The 20,954-nt window shown below is 42.4% G+C and overlaps 1 protein-coding gene across 1 annotated transcript; it reads right to left on the bottom strand.

Annotated features, from left to right (window-relative positions):
* Positions 1-1,572: 1,572 nt before the first annotated feature.
* Positions 1,573-2,487, bottom strand: LOC142310112 (olfactory receptor 11L1-like). The gene has a single exon (XM_075347588.1). It carries the CDS (start codon positions 2,485-2,487, stop codon positions 1,573-1,575), a length of 915 nt encoding a protein of 304 aa, XP_075203703.1.
* Between the last annotated feature and the right edge of the window lie 18,467 nt (positions 2,488-20,954).

The following is a 20,954-nucleotide window of genomic DNA, read 5'->3' as shown; positions in this document are numbered from 1 at the left end:
TCCATTGCAAGTGAGCTAACACCCAGTAAAAACAGCGTCTCCACCTCAGACAATTACCTCCCCAAAGTGGCTGAAGCAAACCACGGCAATGTAGAGATACACTGACCTGACTGTAGTAGCAATTGGTGTGACCGTCCTTTATCCCTTTATTACACTCTCTAATATTAAAACCTCATTGTGGAGATTACTGGTATAATGTTGGTATGTTGACATGTCCAGTGTGATAAGTTTGATATCTCTTGTTTGACACATGTGATTGTTAATATTTTTATATGAATAAATAAAGTCTAGCTTTTTAGGTTAAACACCGTCCCTAATGGTTCTTTGTGGCTATACATTGTTGGTGGTGTAAAACCTGAGTATGAGGTTTATAGATTTAGGACAAATGACGCACAAGGGGATAATAGCAGATACAAAGTAATGAAATCCAGCGGATCACAGGCAGATGAATTAAAAACTTTCCTTTATTTTCATCGCTTTAAAAATGGATAGACAGCATCCACAAGGCACAGTTCATCCAACGCGTTTCGACATAACGCAGTGTCGTTAGTTCTTATCCATGAATAAGAACTAACGACACTGCGTTATGTCGAAATGCATTGGATGAACTGTGCCTTGTGGATGCTGTCTATCCATTTTTAAAGCGATGAAAATAAAGGAAAGTTTTTAATTCATCTGCCTGTGATCTGCTGGATTTCGTTACTTTGTATCAACATAAAGAATTGGTACACAGCAGAGAACACCTTTCAATATTTAGGTCAATGGAGAAACAATCATAAGAGATTGATATTTAAAAAATTTTGTTTTTGAAAAATAGATTAAATTAGCCAAGTGCTAATTTATGCAAACACCCTCTTGCCAGTAAAATATAACATGGATAAAAATTTAAATCTGCACTGTTAGAAGTTAAAATTTAATTAATTTTATTTAATTTATTATTAATTTAAATTTTATTTTATAATTAATTTTTATTTAATTTTATTTTAAAATGACCAGCAATTTTATAAAAATGATTACTCAAAGAATTTTTTTTAAAAGAAGCAAAAAAAGCACCCAATTCCTAATCTTTTGCAACTATCTTTCAGGACTGACATTGATCATATTGATAATTGAATAAATTGCAGTGAGAGAACTGCCATACGGACTGTACTTTACTGTTAGAGCTGTTTTTACCGCAGTAGATAATGTATTGAACTAATTTATTGAACCTATTTATTGAACTCATTCATTTAATTTAATTTTTTACCTTTAATGGTGGTCAGCTACCGGCCATAGTGACCTCCAAATTGAATTTTAAGCCATAACTTAGAGTTAATGATAAATTGATGTAACTTATTTACTAGATTGTAAATATCATTTACTCTTCTACTAGTAAGAATCTAGGCCTAAAAGAACCACCAGGGTTTGGGTTATAGTTAGTAAATCTGGTAGGGTAATCTAGGGACCTACATATATTTTTTTCATTTTAAAAAAGTCTTTTGAATAATCATTTTAATAAACTTTCTGGTCATATTAAAATAAAATGAAAGTTTGACTTCTAACAGCGCAGATTTAAATTATTCTTAATTTTTGTTATTGAGCAAAACATTTTCTGAATGCTAACTTTATGTCCTGGTTCCTGAAGCTATATATTATGGGGTTAAACAAGGGGGTGATTACAGTATGCAATAAGGAAACAATCTTATTAATAACCAAGGACTGTCCTACAGATGGGATCATATATTTAGCTATTAGTGTCCCATAAAATGTCCCCACAACAATTAGATGAGAACTGCAGGTAGAAAATGTTTTCTGTTTGCCAGTTGTAGTTGGGATTTTCGCTATAGTGAAGAAGATATACACATAGGTTCCTATGATAAAACCACAAGGAAAGATAAATATTGGCATAGAAAATAGAAAGACTTCCAGTTCTACAAGAGAAGTGTCCGAGCAAGAAAGCTTCTGAAGAGGCAAAAGGTCACAGTAAACATGGTCAATGATATTGTCACGGCAAAAATTAAACTTTGAAACGGGCATGGTACCAATAAGACTAAGAGTAAGACCCAGCACCCATGGCCATACTGAAAGACCGTTTCGAAATTTAAAATTCATGATACTAGAGTATCTTAAGGGGTTACAGATGGCCAGATATCTATCATAGGACATCACTGAAAGAAGAAAACATTCTATAATGATTGTACCACTGAAGAAGTGAAATTGGATGATGCAACCGATGTAAGTCATCTTCTGACCTCCGTACAGAATGGCACCAAGCATGTTGGGAACAATGTTCGTGCTAATCACAAGATCAGAAAAGGAAAGATGACAAAGGAAGTAATACATAGGGAATTGGAGCTTAGTGTTGACCAAAACAAGAACAATGAGCATAAGGTTTCCCATTATTGTAAAAATAAAAATGATCAAGAATAAAAAGAAGAATAAAATATTGAAGCCATTAAGGTTTCCAAAACCCAAAAGAATAAATTGTGCAACTTTTGTTTGATTCATTGTACCGGAAGGTGTTAGGGTTAGACGATTATTATGCCATGTATTCTAGATAGAGAGAAGATATAACTTTTACAGTTCAGAGATGATAAAAATATTTATTACAATTAATATAGAACAATCTACTTTGATCAGCCATAACATTAACACCATTGACAAATTAAGTGAATAACATTAAGGCCCCGATTCATCAAATAGGTTTTGCCAGAATTCTGACATACAGTACAGACCAAACGTTTGGACACACCTTCTCATTCAAAGAGTTTTCTTTATTTTCATGACTCAGAAAATTGTAGATTCACATTGAAGGCATCAAAACTATGAATTAACCCATGTGGAATGAAATACTTAACAAAAAAGTGTGAAACAACTGAAAATATGTCTCATATTCTAGGTTCTTCAAAGTAGCCACCTTTTGCTTTGATTACTGCTTTACACACTCTTGGCATTCTCTTGATGAGCTTCAACAGGTAGTCACCAGAAATGGTTTTCACATCACAGGTGTGTCCTATCAGGTTTAATAAGTGGAATTTCTTGCTTTATAAATGGAGTTGGGACCATCAGTTGTGTTGTGCAGAAGTCTGGTGGATGCACAGCTGATAGTCCTACTGAATAAACTGTTAGAATCTATATTATGGCATGAAAAAAGCAGCTAAGTAAAGAAAAACGAGTGGCCATCATTACTTTAAGAGATGAAGGTTAGTCAGTCCAAAAAATTAGGAAAACTTTGAAAGTGTCCCCAAGTGCAGTGGCAAAAACCATCAAATGCTACAAAGAAACTGGCTCACATGAGGACCGCCCCAGGAAAGGAAGACCAAGAGTCACCGCTGCTGCAGAGGATAAGTTTATCCGAGTCACCAGCCTCAGAAATCGCAGGTTAACAGTAGCTCAGATTAGAGACCAGGTCAATGCCACACAGAGTTCTAGCACCAGACACATCTCTAGAACAACTCTTAAGAGGAGACTTTGTGCAGCAGGCTTTCATGGTAAAATAGCTGCTAGGAAACTACTGCTAAGGACAGGCAACAAGCAGAAGAGACTTGTTTAGGCTAAAGAGCACAATAAATGGACATTAGACCAGTGAAAATCTGTGCTTTGGTCTGATGAGTCCAAATTTGAGATCTTTGGAACCAACCACCGTGCCTTTGTGTGACGCAGAAAAAGTGAACGGATGTACTCTACATGCCTGGTTCCCACCGTGAAGCATGGAGAAGGAGGGGTGATGGTGTGGGGGTGCTTTGTTGGTGACACTGTTGGGGATTTATTCAAAATTCAAGGCATACTGAACCAGCATGGTTACCACAGCATCTTGCAGCGGCATGCTAATCCATCCGGTTTGCGTTTAGTTGGACCATCATTTATTTTTCAACAGTACAATGACCCCAAACACACCGCCAGGCTGTGTAAGGGCTTTTGACTAAGAAGGAGAGTGATGGGGTGCTACGCCAGATGACCTGGCCTCCACAGTCACCAGACCTGAACTTAATCGAGATGATTTGGGGTGAGCTGGACCACAGAGTGAAGGCAAAAGGGCCAACAAGTGCTAAGCATCTCTGGGAACTCCTTCAAGACTGTTGGAAGACCATTTCAAGTGACTACCTCTTGAAGCTCATCAAGAGAATGCTAAGAGTGTGCAAAGCAATAATCAAAGCAAAAGGTGGCTTCTTTGAAGAACCTAGAATATAAAACATATTTTCAGTTGTTTCACACTTTTTTTGTTAAGTATTTCATTCCACATGTGTTAACTCATAGTTCTGATGCCTTAAATGTGAATCTACAATTTTCAGAGTCATGAAAATAAAGAAAACTCTTTGAATGAGAAGGTGTGTCCAAACTTTTGGTCTGTACTGTAAATTGCTTTGAACGGTTGCAAACTTTTTGTGCAGCTAAGAGTTGTGCAAACGTTTTCTGACTTTTGGTGTTTTCACAACAGTTTCTTTCAGCTCTGGTAAATTGGTCCAATCTGGGGCAGGACAGGAGTGTGGCGGGGGCATGATGCCACAGCTGGTCTAACGATGAGCTGTAGTGTTCTCTATGCCAGAAATTGCTCTCTAGGATTAATGAATCAGGACATCTGTCTCCAGCACAGCCCCTCGCTGAAGACCAATGCCAATGAGAAAAATGCCGGTCTCAATAAATTGTGGCCTATAAGATTTATTAGGCTGCAAGTGAAGGATAAATTCCTTAAATTAATGTGTTGCTAGCGTGAAAAATGTCTACTTTTGTCAAGTGAAAAATTGTGATGGTTAGAAAATTGGATCACAGCATTTCTATTATGGCAAAATTTGTGGAGTGGCCTGGATTTTCTTTTATTTCATGTGGAACATGCATGCTCTTCTTGGCTAGGTAACTTGTCATTCTGAGATTGCAAGGGGACCAGTAACTAGCAAATAAGCTGAACAAATGGAATTAAAAATCCCTCCTTTCTTGAGAACAGAGAGAATTTTTAATAAGTTTTATATTGCAGTTTTTTGTTTTAACAAGCTCTTTGCATTTTTACCCTTTAATAAAAATACGGCAATTTAAAGCAAATCTACTATGAAAAACAATTTACAGGATTACTGGCATTAATATAGGGGTGTAAGTGGGACGCTATTCTCTTTGCGGAGACTGACTCACCAATCCAGCATGACAGTGGTGAGGAGACTTTAAGTCAATTCTTCCCTGGGAAATATGCAAATTGTCTCTTCAGTGAGGAAGTAGACAAACTCTAGCGTCACCTATTGGAGGTACCAATCCTAAAAGTCAAAAGTGACCCTTTAATGAGCCTTGTCATATGACTTAAGGTGGCTTTACACGCTACGATATCGCTAAAGCGATCTCGTTGGGGTCACAGATTTTGTGACGCACATCCAGCCGCTTTAGACAACGATGAGCGATTTTGAATCGTCGCAAAAACGTTCAAAATCGCTCATCGGTGACATCACCCCCTATTCCCAATTATCATTGCTGTTGCAGTAACGATGGAGTTCGTCGTTCCTGCAGCAGCACACATCGCTGCATGTGACACCGTAGGAATGAGGAACCTCTCCTTACCTGTATCCCGCCAGCAATGAGGAAGAAAGGAGGTGGGCGGAATGTTACGGCCGCTCATCTCCGCCCCTCTGCTTTGATTGGGCAGCCGCTTAGTTACGTCGCTGTGACGCCGCACGAACCGCCTCCTTAGAAAGGAGGCGGTTCGCCGGTCACAGTGACGTTGCTAGGTAGGTAAGTTGTGTGACTGTTCCTAGCGATGTTGTGTACCACGGGCAGCGATTTGCCTGTGTCGCATAACCGATGGGGGCGGGTACGCACACTAGCGATATCGGTAACGATATCGCAGCGTGTAAAGTGGCCCTTAGGATTTATAGCTGATCAGAACCTCAATTTGCAGATTTTCAATTTGCAGCCAACCATGAAAAAACAATGTTATTTGCTGTAATCGCAAAGACCCAAAGAATAAAGTCATCTAATTCCTTATACTGCATGGTGAATGGTGTAAAAAATAAATATAACGAATTCTTGACCTGCTGTTGATTTATTCATTCTTCAAGTAAGGCTGAGCTCAAATTTATCCTGTGCTCTACGCTGAATGCTTACACCGAGGTTTATGTGTCAGTCTCTGAAATACATGATTCAGACAAAACCCCTGACAGAAGATTCCCTATAATAAGGCCAAGGGAGTCATTTTGGACTGTGTCTGCCTATGAATCAAGGGTGTCCATCTTTTCAGTGGTGCATAAAAGTGTGATCAGCCGCAGTTTTGTGCACTTCTGAAAAGGACACAGCTGAACAGAGGCCAGATGGAGTCCAGAGTTAGTCTGCTGCTTCATTATATTGAATGGCTCAGTTGGGGGAAGTCATCTGAATTCCATCATTTGAAGAATTAGTTGAAAATTGAAAACCGGAAATTCTCAGCATAGAGCACAGGATAAATGTGATCCAAAATGTTATGTAAAATGTTCCCAATGAAAGCTGCAACTGAATCCACAAAATAAGCAAATCACCAATCAGGTTCATTATCTGTCAATGGAAATATAGGGGTTTTGATGTTACTAGTAACACGAAGGTTTTGGAAAGGTGTTATGGCTCCGCTAAAAGAAATCCAGCAAAACCTGTGCTCCCAAATCAAAACGCCCTCCTCCTTCTGATCACTACAGTGTGCCTAAACCACATTTAGTGTCAACATTTGGTATTACTGTAATGAGGAGAGCTCGCTTAATATACAGGGTGGGTGTCTCTAGAAGAACAATCTAGGCACAATGTACTGGCACTACAATGAACTGAGCACTGCAATGGCAGATTTGCAATTTTCACTCAGCGACACCTTTGCTACTTGTTTCTGGAAAACACCATGGAGTTAACATCCTCATTTCACCAGTAGATAATTTCCCAAAGGGGTGTAAGTTCCAAATTGGGGTCACTTGAGGGGGTTTCTGCTTTTCTGGCACTTAGGGGCTTTGTTTATGGAATCTATTCCTATTGTAGGAAAATATGTGCTCCAAGAGTCAAATAGCGTTCCTTTCTTCCTGAGACTTGCTGTGTGGATAAGCAGTACTGTACAGCCACAAATGGGCTATTGCCACGTTTAGCAGAAATTTTGTGACAAATTTTCGAGTAATTGTTACCATATTTTTTGGACTATAAGACACTTTTTTCCCCCAAATGTTGGGGGAAAGTGGGGTGTGCGTCTTCTAGTCTAAATGTAGGGAACGGCTGCGGGGAATGAGGGTGCTGCGGTGGAGCGGGTCATCGGCGGCATGCACAAGCTGTAGCAGCGCCTACCATGACCACGTGGGCTCGCTAATTTCATATGTATGCATCCTCCCGCCCATCATCTCTCAGCGCTGAAGCCGATACTGACTGGTGGGCAGGATGATGGGTGGGGGATGCGCGCATAATTAGCAGCCATCCCACGTGATCACCCCTGGCTACTTCAGCCTGGAGTGATCATGTGTGGCTATATTGACTGCCCCCACGCATCATTATCAGCGTGGGGGGCAGTGAATAAGTACGGTATACTCACTGGTCACTGTTCCGTGCAGCATCGCGATGTCCTCCTGTCTGCCAGCCTGCTGATCTGTGTAGAGAGCGGGGAGCACAGAGATGACGTCATGGCTGTGCGCACCGCTCTCCACACACATCAGCGGGCAGGCAGACAGGAAGACATCGCAATGCTACAGCGCATGGTGACGGGCTCCACACAGGTCAGCTGCGCTGCTGCTGGCACAGACAGGACGACGAGCGATGCTGCTGGAGTAAGGAAAGGTTAATATCGACATTTATTTTTTTTGTGCCTTAGGATACAAGCCATATACCTGGATGGGGGTATTTATCAGGATGGGGGTATTTATCAGGATGGGGGTATATAGCAGGATGGAGGTATATAGCAGGATGGGGGTATTTATCAGGATGGGGGTATATAGCAGGATGGGGGTATATTGCAGGATGGGGGTATTTATCAGGATGGGGGTATTTATCAGGATAGGGGTATTTATCAGGATGGGGGCTATACAGGATGAGGGACATATATACAAGGATGGGGATCATATACAAGGCAGGAGGATCATTTCCAGGATGGGGTATCTTAGTAGAGAATTTGGGGACATTACTCCCATAACAGTGTCAGCAGCAGATCCTTGCCCCTTAACAGTGTGTCATGACAAGATTGTTTGCTTAAAAATTTTATTTTCCTATTATCCTCCTCTAAAACCATGGTGCGTCTCATAGTCCGGAAAATAGGGTACCTTTTTACCATGTAAAAGTATAAAGCCAAGGTCTAAAACCACACTTTTATGATTAAAATGTAAAAATTTGTTCACCGCCACAATTGTATAAAATTCTGTAAAGCAATTGTGGTGTTAATCTGCTTACTACACCCCTAGATTAACCCCTTCACCCCTAGGTAATTTTGAGTTTTTTCTGTTGTTTTGGTTTTTTTTGCTTCCCTTCTTCCGAGAGCCGTAACTTTTTTATTTTTCCATCAATCTTCCCATAAGAGGGCTTGTTTTTTTGCAGGAAGGGTTGTACTTTTAAATGAAAAAAAAGAAGTAGTTCAGCTCATCCTTCCTAAAGTCCTGATCAGGATCGATGTTGGTGCACGGAGCTGCCCTGGCCTCAGTCAGAACACAGACAAGCAAAATAGAGTAAAATCTCCAGCACTTCAAAGAAGGTTAAAATATATTTATTGAAATTCTATTAAAAAAGATCCATCGATCAAGAAAACAGTGAGGGGGGGACATGTTAAGGCCCGTTTCACACGTCAGTGAAAAACACTGCCGTTCTTCACTGACGTGTAAAACACGCCCATGTCCCTCCGTGTGCCGTGATTCACGGCACACGTGGGTTGTCTAAGTGCAATTCGGGCTCCGTTCTCCGTGGCCCGTGATTGCATTTAGAAATCAACTCACCTGTGCCCGCTCCCGCTCTCCGTGGTGCTGAATGCTCCCGCGGTGCAGCATCCGACCGGCGCTGACCCCCGCAGCAGCTGCTTCCGGGTCGGCTGTGTCGTGCATCATGAATATGCGCGACAGTAATCAGCCGGCTCAGAAGCAGCAGGGAGAACAGGCTGCAGAGAGTGTCTCTGGAGCCGGGTGAGTTAAAATGCTTTTTATTTTAGAAGCACGTTTTTTTTCTGGCACGTGTTTCACGGATCACACCATAGTGTGGTCCATGGGACATCCGTGATGCCAGAAAAAAATGGACATGTCTCCGTGCAGCAATCACGGACATGGGTGCACGCTGCACGGAGACACGTGCAGTGAAAAATCACTGATGTGTGAGCAGACCCATTGATTATAATGGGTCTGCGTATGTCAGTGATTCTGGTACGTTTAAAAAAAGCACAAACGTACCAGAATCACTGACGTGTGAAAGGGGCCTTAGAGAAATCATGCCGAAACATGTCGGATTTCTCTTAATGTGTCCCCCTCACTGTTTTCATGATCGATGGATCTTTTTTAACAGAACTTCAATAAATATTTTTCAACCTTCTTTGAAGTGCTGGAGATTATACTCTATTGTACTTTTAAATGAAACCATATACCATATAATGTACTGGAAAACAGCAAAAAAATTCCAAGTGCCTAAAAAACGTTTTTGGGATATTTTATTCATCGTGTTCACTATATGGTAAAACTGATGTGTCGGTGTGATGCCTCAGGTCGGTACGAGTTCGTAGAAATAAACATGTATAGGTTTACTATTATCTAAGGGGTTAAAAAAATTCATAAGCTTGTCCAAAAAAAGTGGCACACTTTTTGCGCCTTTTCCAAAACCCGTAGTGTTCTCATTTTTCAGGATCTGGGGCTCATTGATGGCTAAATTTTTGCCTCTTGAGCTGACGCTTTAATGGTACTATTTTTGTGCAGATGCTACATTTTGATTGCCTATTATTGCATTGTGCGCAAAAGTTGCGGCAACAAAACAACGTAATTTTGGCATTTGGAATATTTTTGCTGCTACACTGTTTATCGATCAGATTAATTAATTTTATATATTGATTGATCAGACATTTCTGAAAGCGGCAATATCAAATGTGTATATTTTTTTATCCCTTTAATTTTCAATGGGGCAAATGGGGGGTGATTTGAACTTTTAAGTTTTGTTATTTTTTTTATTTTTTAAAACTTTTTTAACTTTTGTTTATTTTACTAGTTATCCTAGGGGGTTATAGGGATCAGCAGTCTGATCGCTTGTGCATTTCTGTAGATCACAGCTGTACAGATGAGATCTACTGAAATGCTGCTGTCCTCTCACACACGGCACTCTGTCGGCAGTAAAAGGAAGTGACTCATGATAGGTACAGGAGTCATCACATGACCCTGTGCTACCATGGAAACCATTGGCTCCACGTGATCACATCACATGACTTCCAATGGCGTCGGGTGAGTGAGCAATTACCGTGCTGGGCATGTACATTGCATTGTCACATTTTGACAGCGCAATGTAAGAGGTTAACAGGCATGGGTTGATCGCGGATCCACTTGTGCCTAGCAGGCACACATATCAGCTGCTCAAATTAGCTGACATGTGCGGGACTCACTGCCAGCTACCCACAGCAATCGGTGGTGAATACACTGACATAATCCATGACGTACTCAGTACGTCATGTGTCGTGAAGAGGTTAATTTATTCGAGGTGTAGTTTATAAAATAGCATGACTCCTGGGGGTTTGCTGTTCTGACACTTCATGGGCTCTGCCAATGTGACATGACGCCCACAAGCCATAACAGCAAAATCTGCGCTATAACATGGCACTCTTTCCCTTCTGAGCTTTGCACTTTAGCTCAGAAGTACTTTTCAACCACATATGTAATATTGACATATTCAGGAGAAATTGTATAACAAATTTTACCATTTATTCAGTTCTATTACCACTTTTGAAAATTAAAAATTTAGGGCCAACACAACTTTTTATTGGAAAACATGATAATTTTACATTTCCACAGCCCAATTTTATACTTATTTTTGACTCACCTGAGAGTTAAGAATGCTCATTATTCCCCTAAATGAATTTCGTGAAAGATGAAGTTTATAAAATGGGGTCACTTGTGGGGATTTCTGCTGTTTTAGCATCAGAAGCTTTTCACATGTGACATGGCATCCGCAATGTATTTCAGATAAAATAGTGCTCCTTCCCTTCCGAGCCCTGCCGAGCAACCAAACAAAAACAAAACCACAGGGAAATTGATTGCACAATTAATTGTTATTCAAATTATTCCTTAAATTATCAAGTGGGGTCACTTGTGAGGCGTTTTCATTGTTTAGGCATATCTTCAAATCCGAGATGGCGTTCGCTATTGATTCCAATCAATTTCCAAAATTTAAACAGTGCTCCTTCCCTTCCATCCCCTGCCATGGGCCCAAACAGTTATTTTTCACCCACATATGGGGCATTTTTGTACTCAGGAAAAATTGCAAAAAAAATTGTATGGTACATTTTCTCCTGTTACTATTATGAAAATCTAAAACTTTTTTGTGGGAAAAATGTATTTTCTTATTTCCACTGCTCAACAATATAACATTCTGTGAAGCACATGTGGGTTCAACGTGCTCACCACAAATCTAGATAAATTCTTTGAGGGGTCTAGTTTTCAAAATGGGGTCATTTGTGGGGAGTTTCCACTCTTTAGGCACTTCAGGGACTCTACAAATGTAACAGAGTGCCCACTATCTGTTCCAGTCAATTTTACACTCCAAAAGTGAAATGATGCTCCTTCCGTTCCGAGCCTTGCCGTGCTCCCAAACCACCACATATGGGGAATCAGATCAATGTACTCAGAAGAAATTTCACAACAAATGTTAGGGTCCATTTCTTCCTGTTAACCTTGTTAAAAAAAATTGAAGCTAAAGCAACCTTTTTGTTGTAAAAGGCTACATTTATTTTTTTTCCTTCCACATTGCTTTAATTCCTGTGAAGCACCTAAAGGATTAATACACTTCTTGAATGTGGTTTTGAGCATTTTGAGGGGTGCAGGTTTTACAATGGTGGCACTTTTGGGTATTTTCTGTCACATAAGTCTCTCAAAGTAACCTCAAATGAGATACAGTTGCAAAAAAAAAACTTTGTTTCGTAAATTTTGATGGAAAAATGAGAAATTGCTGATAAACTTTTAATCTTTCTAACGTGATAAAAAAAAAATATGTTTCAGAAATTGTGCTGATGTAAAGTAGACAAGTGGGAAATGTTATTTATTAACAATTTTGTGTGATATAACTCTCTGGTTTAAGGGCATAAAAAATAAAAATTTAAAAATTGCTAAATTTTCACATTTTTATCTCATTTTTAATTTCTCATAAATAAATGCAAATAATATTGACAAAATTTACCTCTAATATGAAGTACAACGTGTCATAATAAAACATTTTCAAAATAACTGAGATTTGTTGCAGCATTGCTGAGGTATTACCACATAAAGTGACTCTGGTCAAAATAGAAAAAATGTGACCCTGTCATGAAGGCAAAGACAGGCTCTGGCGTGTAAGGGTTAACTAAACAGTGCTGAGGTAGAAAGAATAATTCCTACACAACTTGGAAATATCTGAATAAAGGCTGCTTTACACGTATCAATTTATTGTGCGTTCGCATGTGCGATCGCACCCGCCCCCATCGTTTGTGCGGCACGGGCAATTTGTTGCCCGTGTCGCACAAAGTCAGTAACTCCCATCACACGTACTTACCTCCCGAACGACCTCGCTGTGGGCGGCGAACATCCACTTCCTGAAGGGGGCGGTTCGTGCGGCGTCACAGCGACGTCACACAGCGGCCGGCCAATAGAAGCGGAGGGGCAGAGATGAGCGGGACGTAAACATCCCGCCCACCTCCTTCCTTCCGCATTGCCGACGGGACGCAGGTAAGCTGCAGTTCATCGTTCCCAGGGTGTCACACAGAGCGATGTGTGCTGCCACGGTAACAATGAACAACCGGACGTTCGATTTTTAGAAAATGAGGGACGTGTCAACGAGCAACGATAAGGTGAGTATTTTTGCTCGTTCACACTCGCTCGTAGCTGTCACACACTACGATATGTCAAGCGATGCCGGATGTGCGTCACTTACGACATGACCCCGACAACATATCGTTTGTGATATATCATAGCATGTAAAGCCCACTTTAGACCGGTTTCATAAATCTGACTTTCAAGCTCAAATACAGACCATGACGTCCGGACCAGTCTCGGGTCTCCTGACCAGAAAAAAACACCATTTATTAGACTGTTGAGTGTGGCCAAGTAACCCGCAGCCCATCTGGATATTGCGGTCACTAGTCGGATAATGAAAGATAAACGTTTAAACCCGCCTTCTTTTGACACTTGCTCTTGTGGATTTGAGATACAGATCAGTACTATTTTGGCAAATTGACATAATTGAAAATATTTTAAAGGGAATCAGTCAGCAGGTTTTTGCTAAACCATGTAAGAGTAGCATGATGTAGGCAAAAAAATCCTCAATCCAACAATGTATTACTTAGTTTACTGGATGCAGCCATTCTGACACAAAATATTTAGTTTTAGCCATCTAGTGGTAAGTAGAGTTGAGCGCGGTTCGCGGTTCGAGGTTCTCTAGTTCACGGCTCGAGTGATTTTGGGGGCTGTTCTAGATCGAACTAGAACTCGAGCTTTTTGCTAAAGCTCGATAGTTCTAGATACGTTCGAGAACGGTTCTAGCAGCAAAAAGACCAGCTAATTCCTAGCTGGCTTTCCGCTGTAATAGTGTAAGTCACTCTGTGACTCACACTGTTATGACATTTCAGTGTATAGTGTGCGGGAACAGCGCATTCAGATCACTGCTGTATGGATAATCGCCATTTTTTTTTTTTTCCTTGTCTTCCTTCCCTAAGTGTCCGCGTGTAGTGGGGCGGGCCAGCATGTCAGCCAATCCCAGACACACACACTGCTAAGTGGACTTTTAGCCAGAGAAGCAACGGCATGTGTGATAGGATGTCCATGTCAAATGTCCCTGCATTATAAAACCGGACATTTTCCTCCAGCACGCCATTATCTGCCTTCTGCGTCCTTGGTGTCAGTCATCACTGGCGCAGCTCCTATTGCCGATACTGCTGTGTACGCTCTATACACAGCGCTGTACAGAATAGGAATAGAAGTTTCTATCAGTCCTTTTAAGGGCTCATACCGGCAGGGTCAGAGCCATAGGTGACAGGTCCGAGAAAACAGAGTTTAACAGCTACACAAGATGACAGCGTCTGTGTAGCTAAGGTCAGGGATTTACTCGCTGCATTTCCCCATTAGGAGGGATAGAAAGGCAGGCTTCCTTTCCTCTACCCAGAGACCCACAACCCTGCCACTGTACCCTCCTGCCCTTTGCACACTCAAGCTCATTGTTACTAAGCCATTATACCAGCAAACACTGAGTGAACTTAGTGGCATCCAAAACGTGGCTGTTGGACTTCTGTATTGTCCCAGTAGTGCAAAGATATTTGCAGCACGTCTGCCTGCATTGCACACTCAAACTCATTGTTACTAAGCCATTATACTAGCAAACACTGAGTGAACTTAGTGGCATCCTAAAAGTGGCTGTTGGACTTTTGTATTGTCCCACTAGTGCAAACATATTTCCAGCACGTCTGCCTGCATTGCACACTCAAACTCATTGTTACTAAGCCATTATACTAGCAAACACTGGGTGAACTTAGTGGCATCATAAACGTGGCTTTTGGACTTCTGTATTGTCCCAGTAGTGCAAAGATATTTGCAGCACCTCTGCCTGCATTGCACACTCAAAGTCATTGTTACTAAGCCATTATACTAGCAAACACTGAGTGAACTTAGTGGAATTCCTAAACGTGGCTGTTGGACTTCTGTATTGTCCCAGTAGTGCAAAGATATTTGCAGCACGTCTGCCTGCATTGCACACTCAAACTCATTGTTACTAAGCCATTATACTAGCAAACACTGAGTGAACTTAGTGGCATCCTAAAAGTGGCTGTTGGACTTCTGTATTGTCCCACTAGTGCAAACATATTTGCAGCACGTCTGCCTGCATTGCACACTCAAACTCATTGTTACTAAGCCATTATACTAGCAAACACTGGGTGAACTTAGTGGCATCATAAACGTGGCTTTTGGACTTCTGTATTGTCCCAGTAGTGCAAAGATAGTTGCAGCACCTCTGCCTGCATTGCACACTCAAAGTCATTGTTACTAAGCCATTATACTAGCAAACACTGAGTCAACTTAGTGGCATCCTAAACGTGGCTGTTGGACTTCTGTATTGTCCCAGTAGTGCAAAGATATTTGCAGCACGTCTGCCTGCATTGCACACTCAAACTCATTGTTACTAAGCCATTATACTAGCAAACACTGAGTGAACTTAGTGGCATCCTAAAAGTGGCTGTTGGACTTCTGTATTGTCCCAGTAGTGCAAAGATATTTGCAGCACGTCTGCCTGCATTGCACACTCAAACTCATTGTTACTAAGCCATTATACTAGCAAACACTGGGTGAACTTAGTGGCATCATAAAAGTGGCTGTTGGACTTCCATTAGTGCCCCACTGGTGCCAAGCTATTTCTAGCACCTCTGCCTGCATTGCACACTCAAAATCACTGTTACTAAGCCGTTATACTAGCAAACACTGAGTGAACTTAGTGGCATCCTAAACGTGGCTGTTGGACTTCTGTATTGTCCCACTAGAGCAAAGATATTTAAAGCACGTCTGCCTGCATTGCACACTCAAACTCATTGTTACTAAGCCATTATACTAGCAAACACTGAGTGAACTTAGTGGCATCCTAAACGTGGCTGTTGGACTTCTGTATTGTCCCACTAGTGCAAAGATATTTGCAGCACGTCTGCATTGAACATCCAAGCTCATTTTTACAAAGCTATTATACTAGCAATTTATGCTGCCAGTTTAAGGGCCGTAGTTGCATTGTCAGGGATAATTATTGTTGTTTATTCTGCTGTTATTCTGCTGTTAAGCTAGACTACCGCTGCAATCTACACCACCTCTCAATTTTTACTACCACATTTTAAGTGCACAATCTTGTTGCAATCAACATGAGTGGCAAAATGACAGGTGCTTGAATGGATCTCAAGTGGTCCAACAAGTGCCCTCTCAGCCACCTCAACTACCGCATCCAAAAAACACCAGTCCTCTGAGTTGTCATCCCAATCAAACTTGCTTTCTCCCAGCTCTGAAGTCTCCATCAGCCCTGCACAGTATGGTGGAACTGAGATGGCTGCAGAGAGTCTGCAGAGCTGTTCAGTCACACTATAGCCTGGGAATCAGAGGTCTGCTCCCAAGCTACAGTGAGTACAGACCAGGAAATGGTCTGCAGTGATGCCCAGAACCTTTGTGACTCTGATTCAGGCCATGAGGACCAAGTTTCTGAGCATAATGTTGACCCTTTGTCACAAACTGTAACACCTGTGGTTATAGACAATGAGGAACATACTGATGATGATGAGACGCAGATACCAGATTGTGATGACAACTTAAATATTCAGTCAGGGCAAGAAGAGGCTCGGTCTGAGGGTGAGGGGAATGCAAACACAACAATTGATGATGAAGTTCTAGATCCCACCTACTGTCAACCCACAGTCAGGCACTCGAGGAGGTCAACAGAGGCGGTGGAGGAGGATGCAACCGACGACGAAGTTACCTTGCGCCTTCCTGGACAAAGTCGGAGCACTGGTAGCACGTCTACAACTGCATCATCAGCCACCACTCTGCCTCTGAGCACTAGTCGGGGGGGCTCAGCAGGTTGCATGCCCTCTAAGCCTTGCCTAGCCTGGTCCTTTTTTGACATAGAAAAAGATCGCCCAAATTATGTGATCTGTAAAATTTGTCGTGATTCTGTTAATAGAGGTCAAAACCTCAGCAGTTTGACAACTTCTTCCATGAATCGTCACATGAATAAATATCATATGTCCCAGTGGGAAGCTCACCGTGCTGCAATGCGGCCTAGCGGAGCAAACCATCCACGGCCTGCCCCTTCCAGTGCATCCGCGCGCTCTTCATCTTCTAGGACTGTGGGGACAGCTGTCACACCTGGTTTTCCACGCACAACTTCCACCACTGTAACCGCAACAGGCAGTTTGCTTGGTAGGTCGTCAGTTGGTTTGGAAGGGGAAACAAGTGCGTGTGTACAGCTCTCTCAGACATCGATAGCACCAACGTTAGATGAAGGCAACATCATGTCTCCGCCTGCACTTTCCTCACAAACCTGCATTTTTACAGGGACACCCTACTCAACACCGTCTACACACAGCAGCCAGATCTCTGTCCCTCAGATGTGGACAAATAAAAGGCCATTTCCTGCGACCCATGACAAAGCTAAGAGGTTGACTTTAGCCCTCTGTAAGCTCTTGGCTACCGAAATGCTGCCTTTCCGCCTGGTGGACACACAGGATTTTAGAGACCTTATGTCTGTCGCTGTGCCCCAGTACCAGATGCCCAGTCGCCACTACTTCTCTAAGAAAGGTGTGCCCGCGCTACACCAGCATGTCGCACACAACATCACTGCTTCCTTGAGAAACTCTGTGTGTGAACGGGTGCATTTTACCACCGATACTTGGACCAGTAAGCTTGGACAGGGACGTTACATGTCGCTGACTGGGCACTGGGTAACTATGGTGATAGATGGTGAAGGGTCTGCTGCACAAGTCTTGCCGTCCCCACGACTTGTGTGTCAATCCTCTGTCTGTCCAAGTTCCGCCACTGCTTCTGCCTCCTCCACCTCATCTGTGTCCTCCACCTCCGCCCCAAGCCTGCCTGGTCAGGCCACCAGCGTTCTCACTGCGCAGAAGGAATCACGCACCCCTCCTTACTATGCTGGCAGCAGAGCGCAACGTCATCAGGCGGTCTTTAGCTTGACATGCCTTGGGAATAAGAGTCACACAGCTGAGGAGTTGCGGTCCGAGTTTAATAAATGGTTGTCTCCACTCAACCTGCAGCCTGGTAAGGCCGTGTGCGACAATGCTGCAAACCTGGGTGTGGCCCTTCGCATGGGCAAGGTGACACACGTGCTTTGTATGGCTCACGTGTTGAACCTTGTTGTCCAGCAATTTTTAACACACTATCCCGGCCTAGATGGCCTTCTGACCAGGGCACGAAAACTGTCTGCTCACTTCCGCCGTTCAAGCGCCGCAGCTGAGCGACTTGCATCGCTCCAGAAGTCTTTCGGCCTGCCGGTTCATCGCCTGAAATGCGATGTGGCGACACGCTGGAATTCGACTCTCCACATATTACAGCGACTGTGGCAGCACCGCCGAGCCCTGGTGCAATACGTCATGACGTATAGCCTGGGCAAACGAGATGCAGAGGTGGGGCAGATCACCCTGATGGAGTGGTCTCAATGATGCAAATCTAGCTGTGAAGTGTACAACTAGGGCACAAGTGCTGCCACTGAATGGGTGGGTGTGTGTGGGGCACAATTTTTGGAAAAAAGGGAGACTCCGCTTGGAGTAACTCTTGCTTACATTGTTTTTAAAAATGATCCAAGATGCACAGACCTGGGATCAGGAAAGACTTTGCTACCTACACCGGTGTCATCCTGGGGACGGTTAAGAATGGCGTATTTTTGAATGTGCTTGATGCAAATCTAGCTGTGAAGTGTACAACTAGGGCACAAGTGCTGCCACTGAATGGGTGGGTGTGTGGGGCACAATTTTTGGGAAAAAGGGAGACTCCGCTTGGAGTAACTCTTGCTTACATTGTTTTTAAAAATGATCCAAGATGCACAGAGCTGGGATCAGGAAAGACTTTGCTACCTACACCGGTGTCATCCTGGGGACGGTTAAGAATGGCGTATTTTTGAATGTGCTTGATGCAAATCTAGCTGTGAAGTATACAACTAGGGCACAAGTGCTGCGACTGAATGGGTGGGTGTGTGTGGGGCACAATTTTTGGGAAAAAGGGAGACTTCGCTTGGAGTAACCCTTGCTTACATTGTTTTTAAAAATAATCCAAGATGCACAGAGCTGGGATCAGGAAAGACTTTGCTACCTACCCCGGTGTCATCCTGGGGACAGTTAAGTATGGTGTATTTTTGAATGTGCTTGATGCAAATCTAGCTGTGAAGTGTACAACTGGGGCACAAGTGCTGCCACTGAAGGGGTGGGTGTGTGTGTGGCCCAATTTTTGGAAAAAAGGGAGACTCCGCTTGGAGTCACCTTGCGGTGTTTTACATGATTTTAGAAGGGCGTGCTATGCCTATATCTGTGTCTCCTCCTCTTTTTCCTTGTCCAGCTCTTTTGTTTTCGCATGAGTATATGTCCTTGTCACTTTCCCATGTGTTTGTGTTGTGTTGTGAGTTGTTTGTCACCTTTTGGACACCTTTGAGGGTGTTTTCTAGGTGTTTTTATGTGTTTGTGATTGCCTGCCATTGTTTCCTATGCAGTTCGAGTTCGGTTCGTCGAACGTTCGACGAACCGAACTCGAACGAGCCCTCCGTTCGGCGAACCGAACTCGAGCCGAACCACGGCCGGTTCGCTCATCTCTAGTGGTAAGCACTTGATTGATTTTTCTGGAATTACAGAAAGTAATTAGCTGTTATTTATTTCTTAACATTGAAATCAAGTTTTTCTGCAGGTAACTATTTATATATGTGTTACATAATATAATCAGTTATCACCCACTTGGATCAGCCTATTAAAGGGATTCATTAATTCAGCCATTATCTTTCTCCATGATGTATTAAAACACACTGAGTTATGATGAGCTAGCACTTTTCTTGAAGAGATCCCGGAAAAATGCATGAGTTCTCCATTGACCTCCATTATTCTTGGGCATTTGAGTTGCGTCCATCTGAGCATCTGACCTGCTAGTTACGATTACCGAGCATCTGAGGATGATAGTCCTCACTCATCACTAATACTGAGATAAAGGGAGTTTGTCAGTAGAATTAACCTACCTAAACCATCTATATCAGGAGTCTCAAACTCAGCTGGGTATATGGGCTGCACATCGAAAACATTATAATTTCGGGGGCCACATTCTTTTTATTCATACCATATTGTTTTTTCTGTACATCTTTGGATCACTTTTTTGAACATTTTTGCTTGTTTATTTTTTTTTATTTTTTTAAATGGCATTCATCATATGGATCATGGTACATTTTTATAGCTTGAACCATTACAGATGTAACGATAACAAACATTTATCTTAGTTGATATCTAAAAAAGCAAATTAATAATAAAAATACAATATCATGCTTCTTTTTGATTTTTTTTTTTTACATTGTATCCCCTTCCTGTAAATAATATTTTTTACAATTCGCATCACATAGTAATTTTGGCCAACATATTGTAGTCATTTTCCTATGGGGTTGTTATCTTGTAGTAATGTCCCCCATCCTGTTCCCCTTCTTGTAGTGATGTGCCGTATCCTGTTCCTCATCTTGTAGTAATGTCCCCATCCTGGTCCTCATCCTGTAATAATTTGCCCATCCTTGTCCCCATCCTGTAGTAATGTGCTCTTCCTGGTCCTCTTCTTGTAGTAATGTGCATATCCCTGTAGTAATGTGCCCATCCTTGGCCCCTTGTAGTAATGTGTCCATCCTTAAGCCATTGTAGTAATGTGCCCATTTTTGTCCCCTTCTTGTATTAATGTGCTCCATCCTGGTCCCCTTCTTGTAGTAATGTGTCCATCCTTGTTCCTGTAGTAATGTGCCCATACTTGACCCCTTCTTGTAGTAATGTGTCCATTCTTGTTTCCTGTAGCAATGTCCCCATCCTTATTCCCTTGTAGTAATGTCCCCATCCGTGTCACCTTGTAGTAATGTACCCATCCTTGTCCCCTTGTAGTAATGTCCCCATCCTTGTCCCCTTGTAGTAAAGAAGCTCTCTGCAGCCCTAAACCAATGGCAGATGCCAGCCAATCGGAAGCCAACAGCTGACGTCATATGCCGACATCAGCTGCTGGCCTGTGATTAGCCAGCAGTTGTCTTAGGTGTAGCTGTGCAGGGTGCTTCTCTGCGCGCCACTGGTAATACATTCATATTAAAATAAAGCGCTGACGGCACCGTCC

The sequence above is a fragment of the Anomaloglossus baeobatrachus genome, chromosome 5 (assembly GCF_048569485.1).
Source record: "Anomaloglossus baeobatrachus isolate aAnoBae1 chromosome 5, aAnoBae1.hap1, whole genome shotgun sequence".
NCBI lineage: Eukaryota > Metazoa > Chordata > Amphibia > Anura > Aromobatidae > Anomaloglossus > Anomaloglossus baeobatrachus.
Note: the sequence above shows the minus strand (reverse complement) of the source record. Positions and strands in the feature narration are given on the sequence as shown.

Excerpts from the sequence above, each read along its gene's own strand:
- LOC142310112 (XM_075347588.1), bottom strand. The coding sequence starts at position 2,487 with ATGAATCAAACAAAAGTTGCACAATTTATTCTTTTGGGTTTTGGAAAC.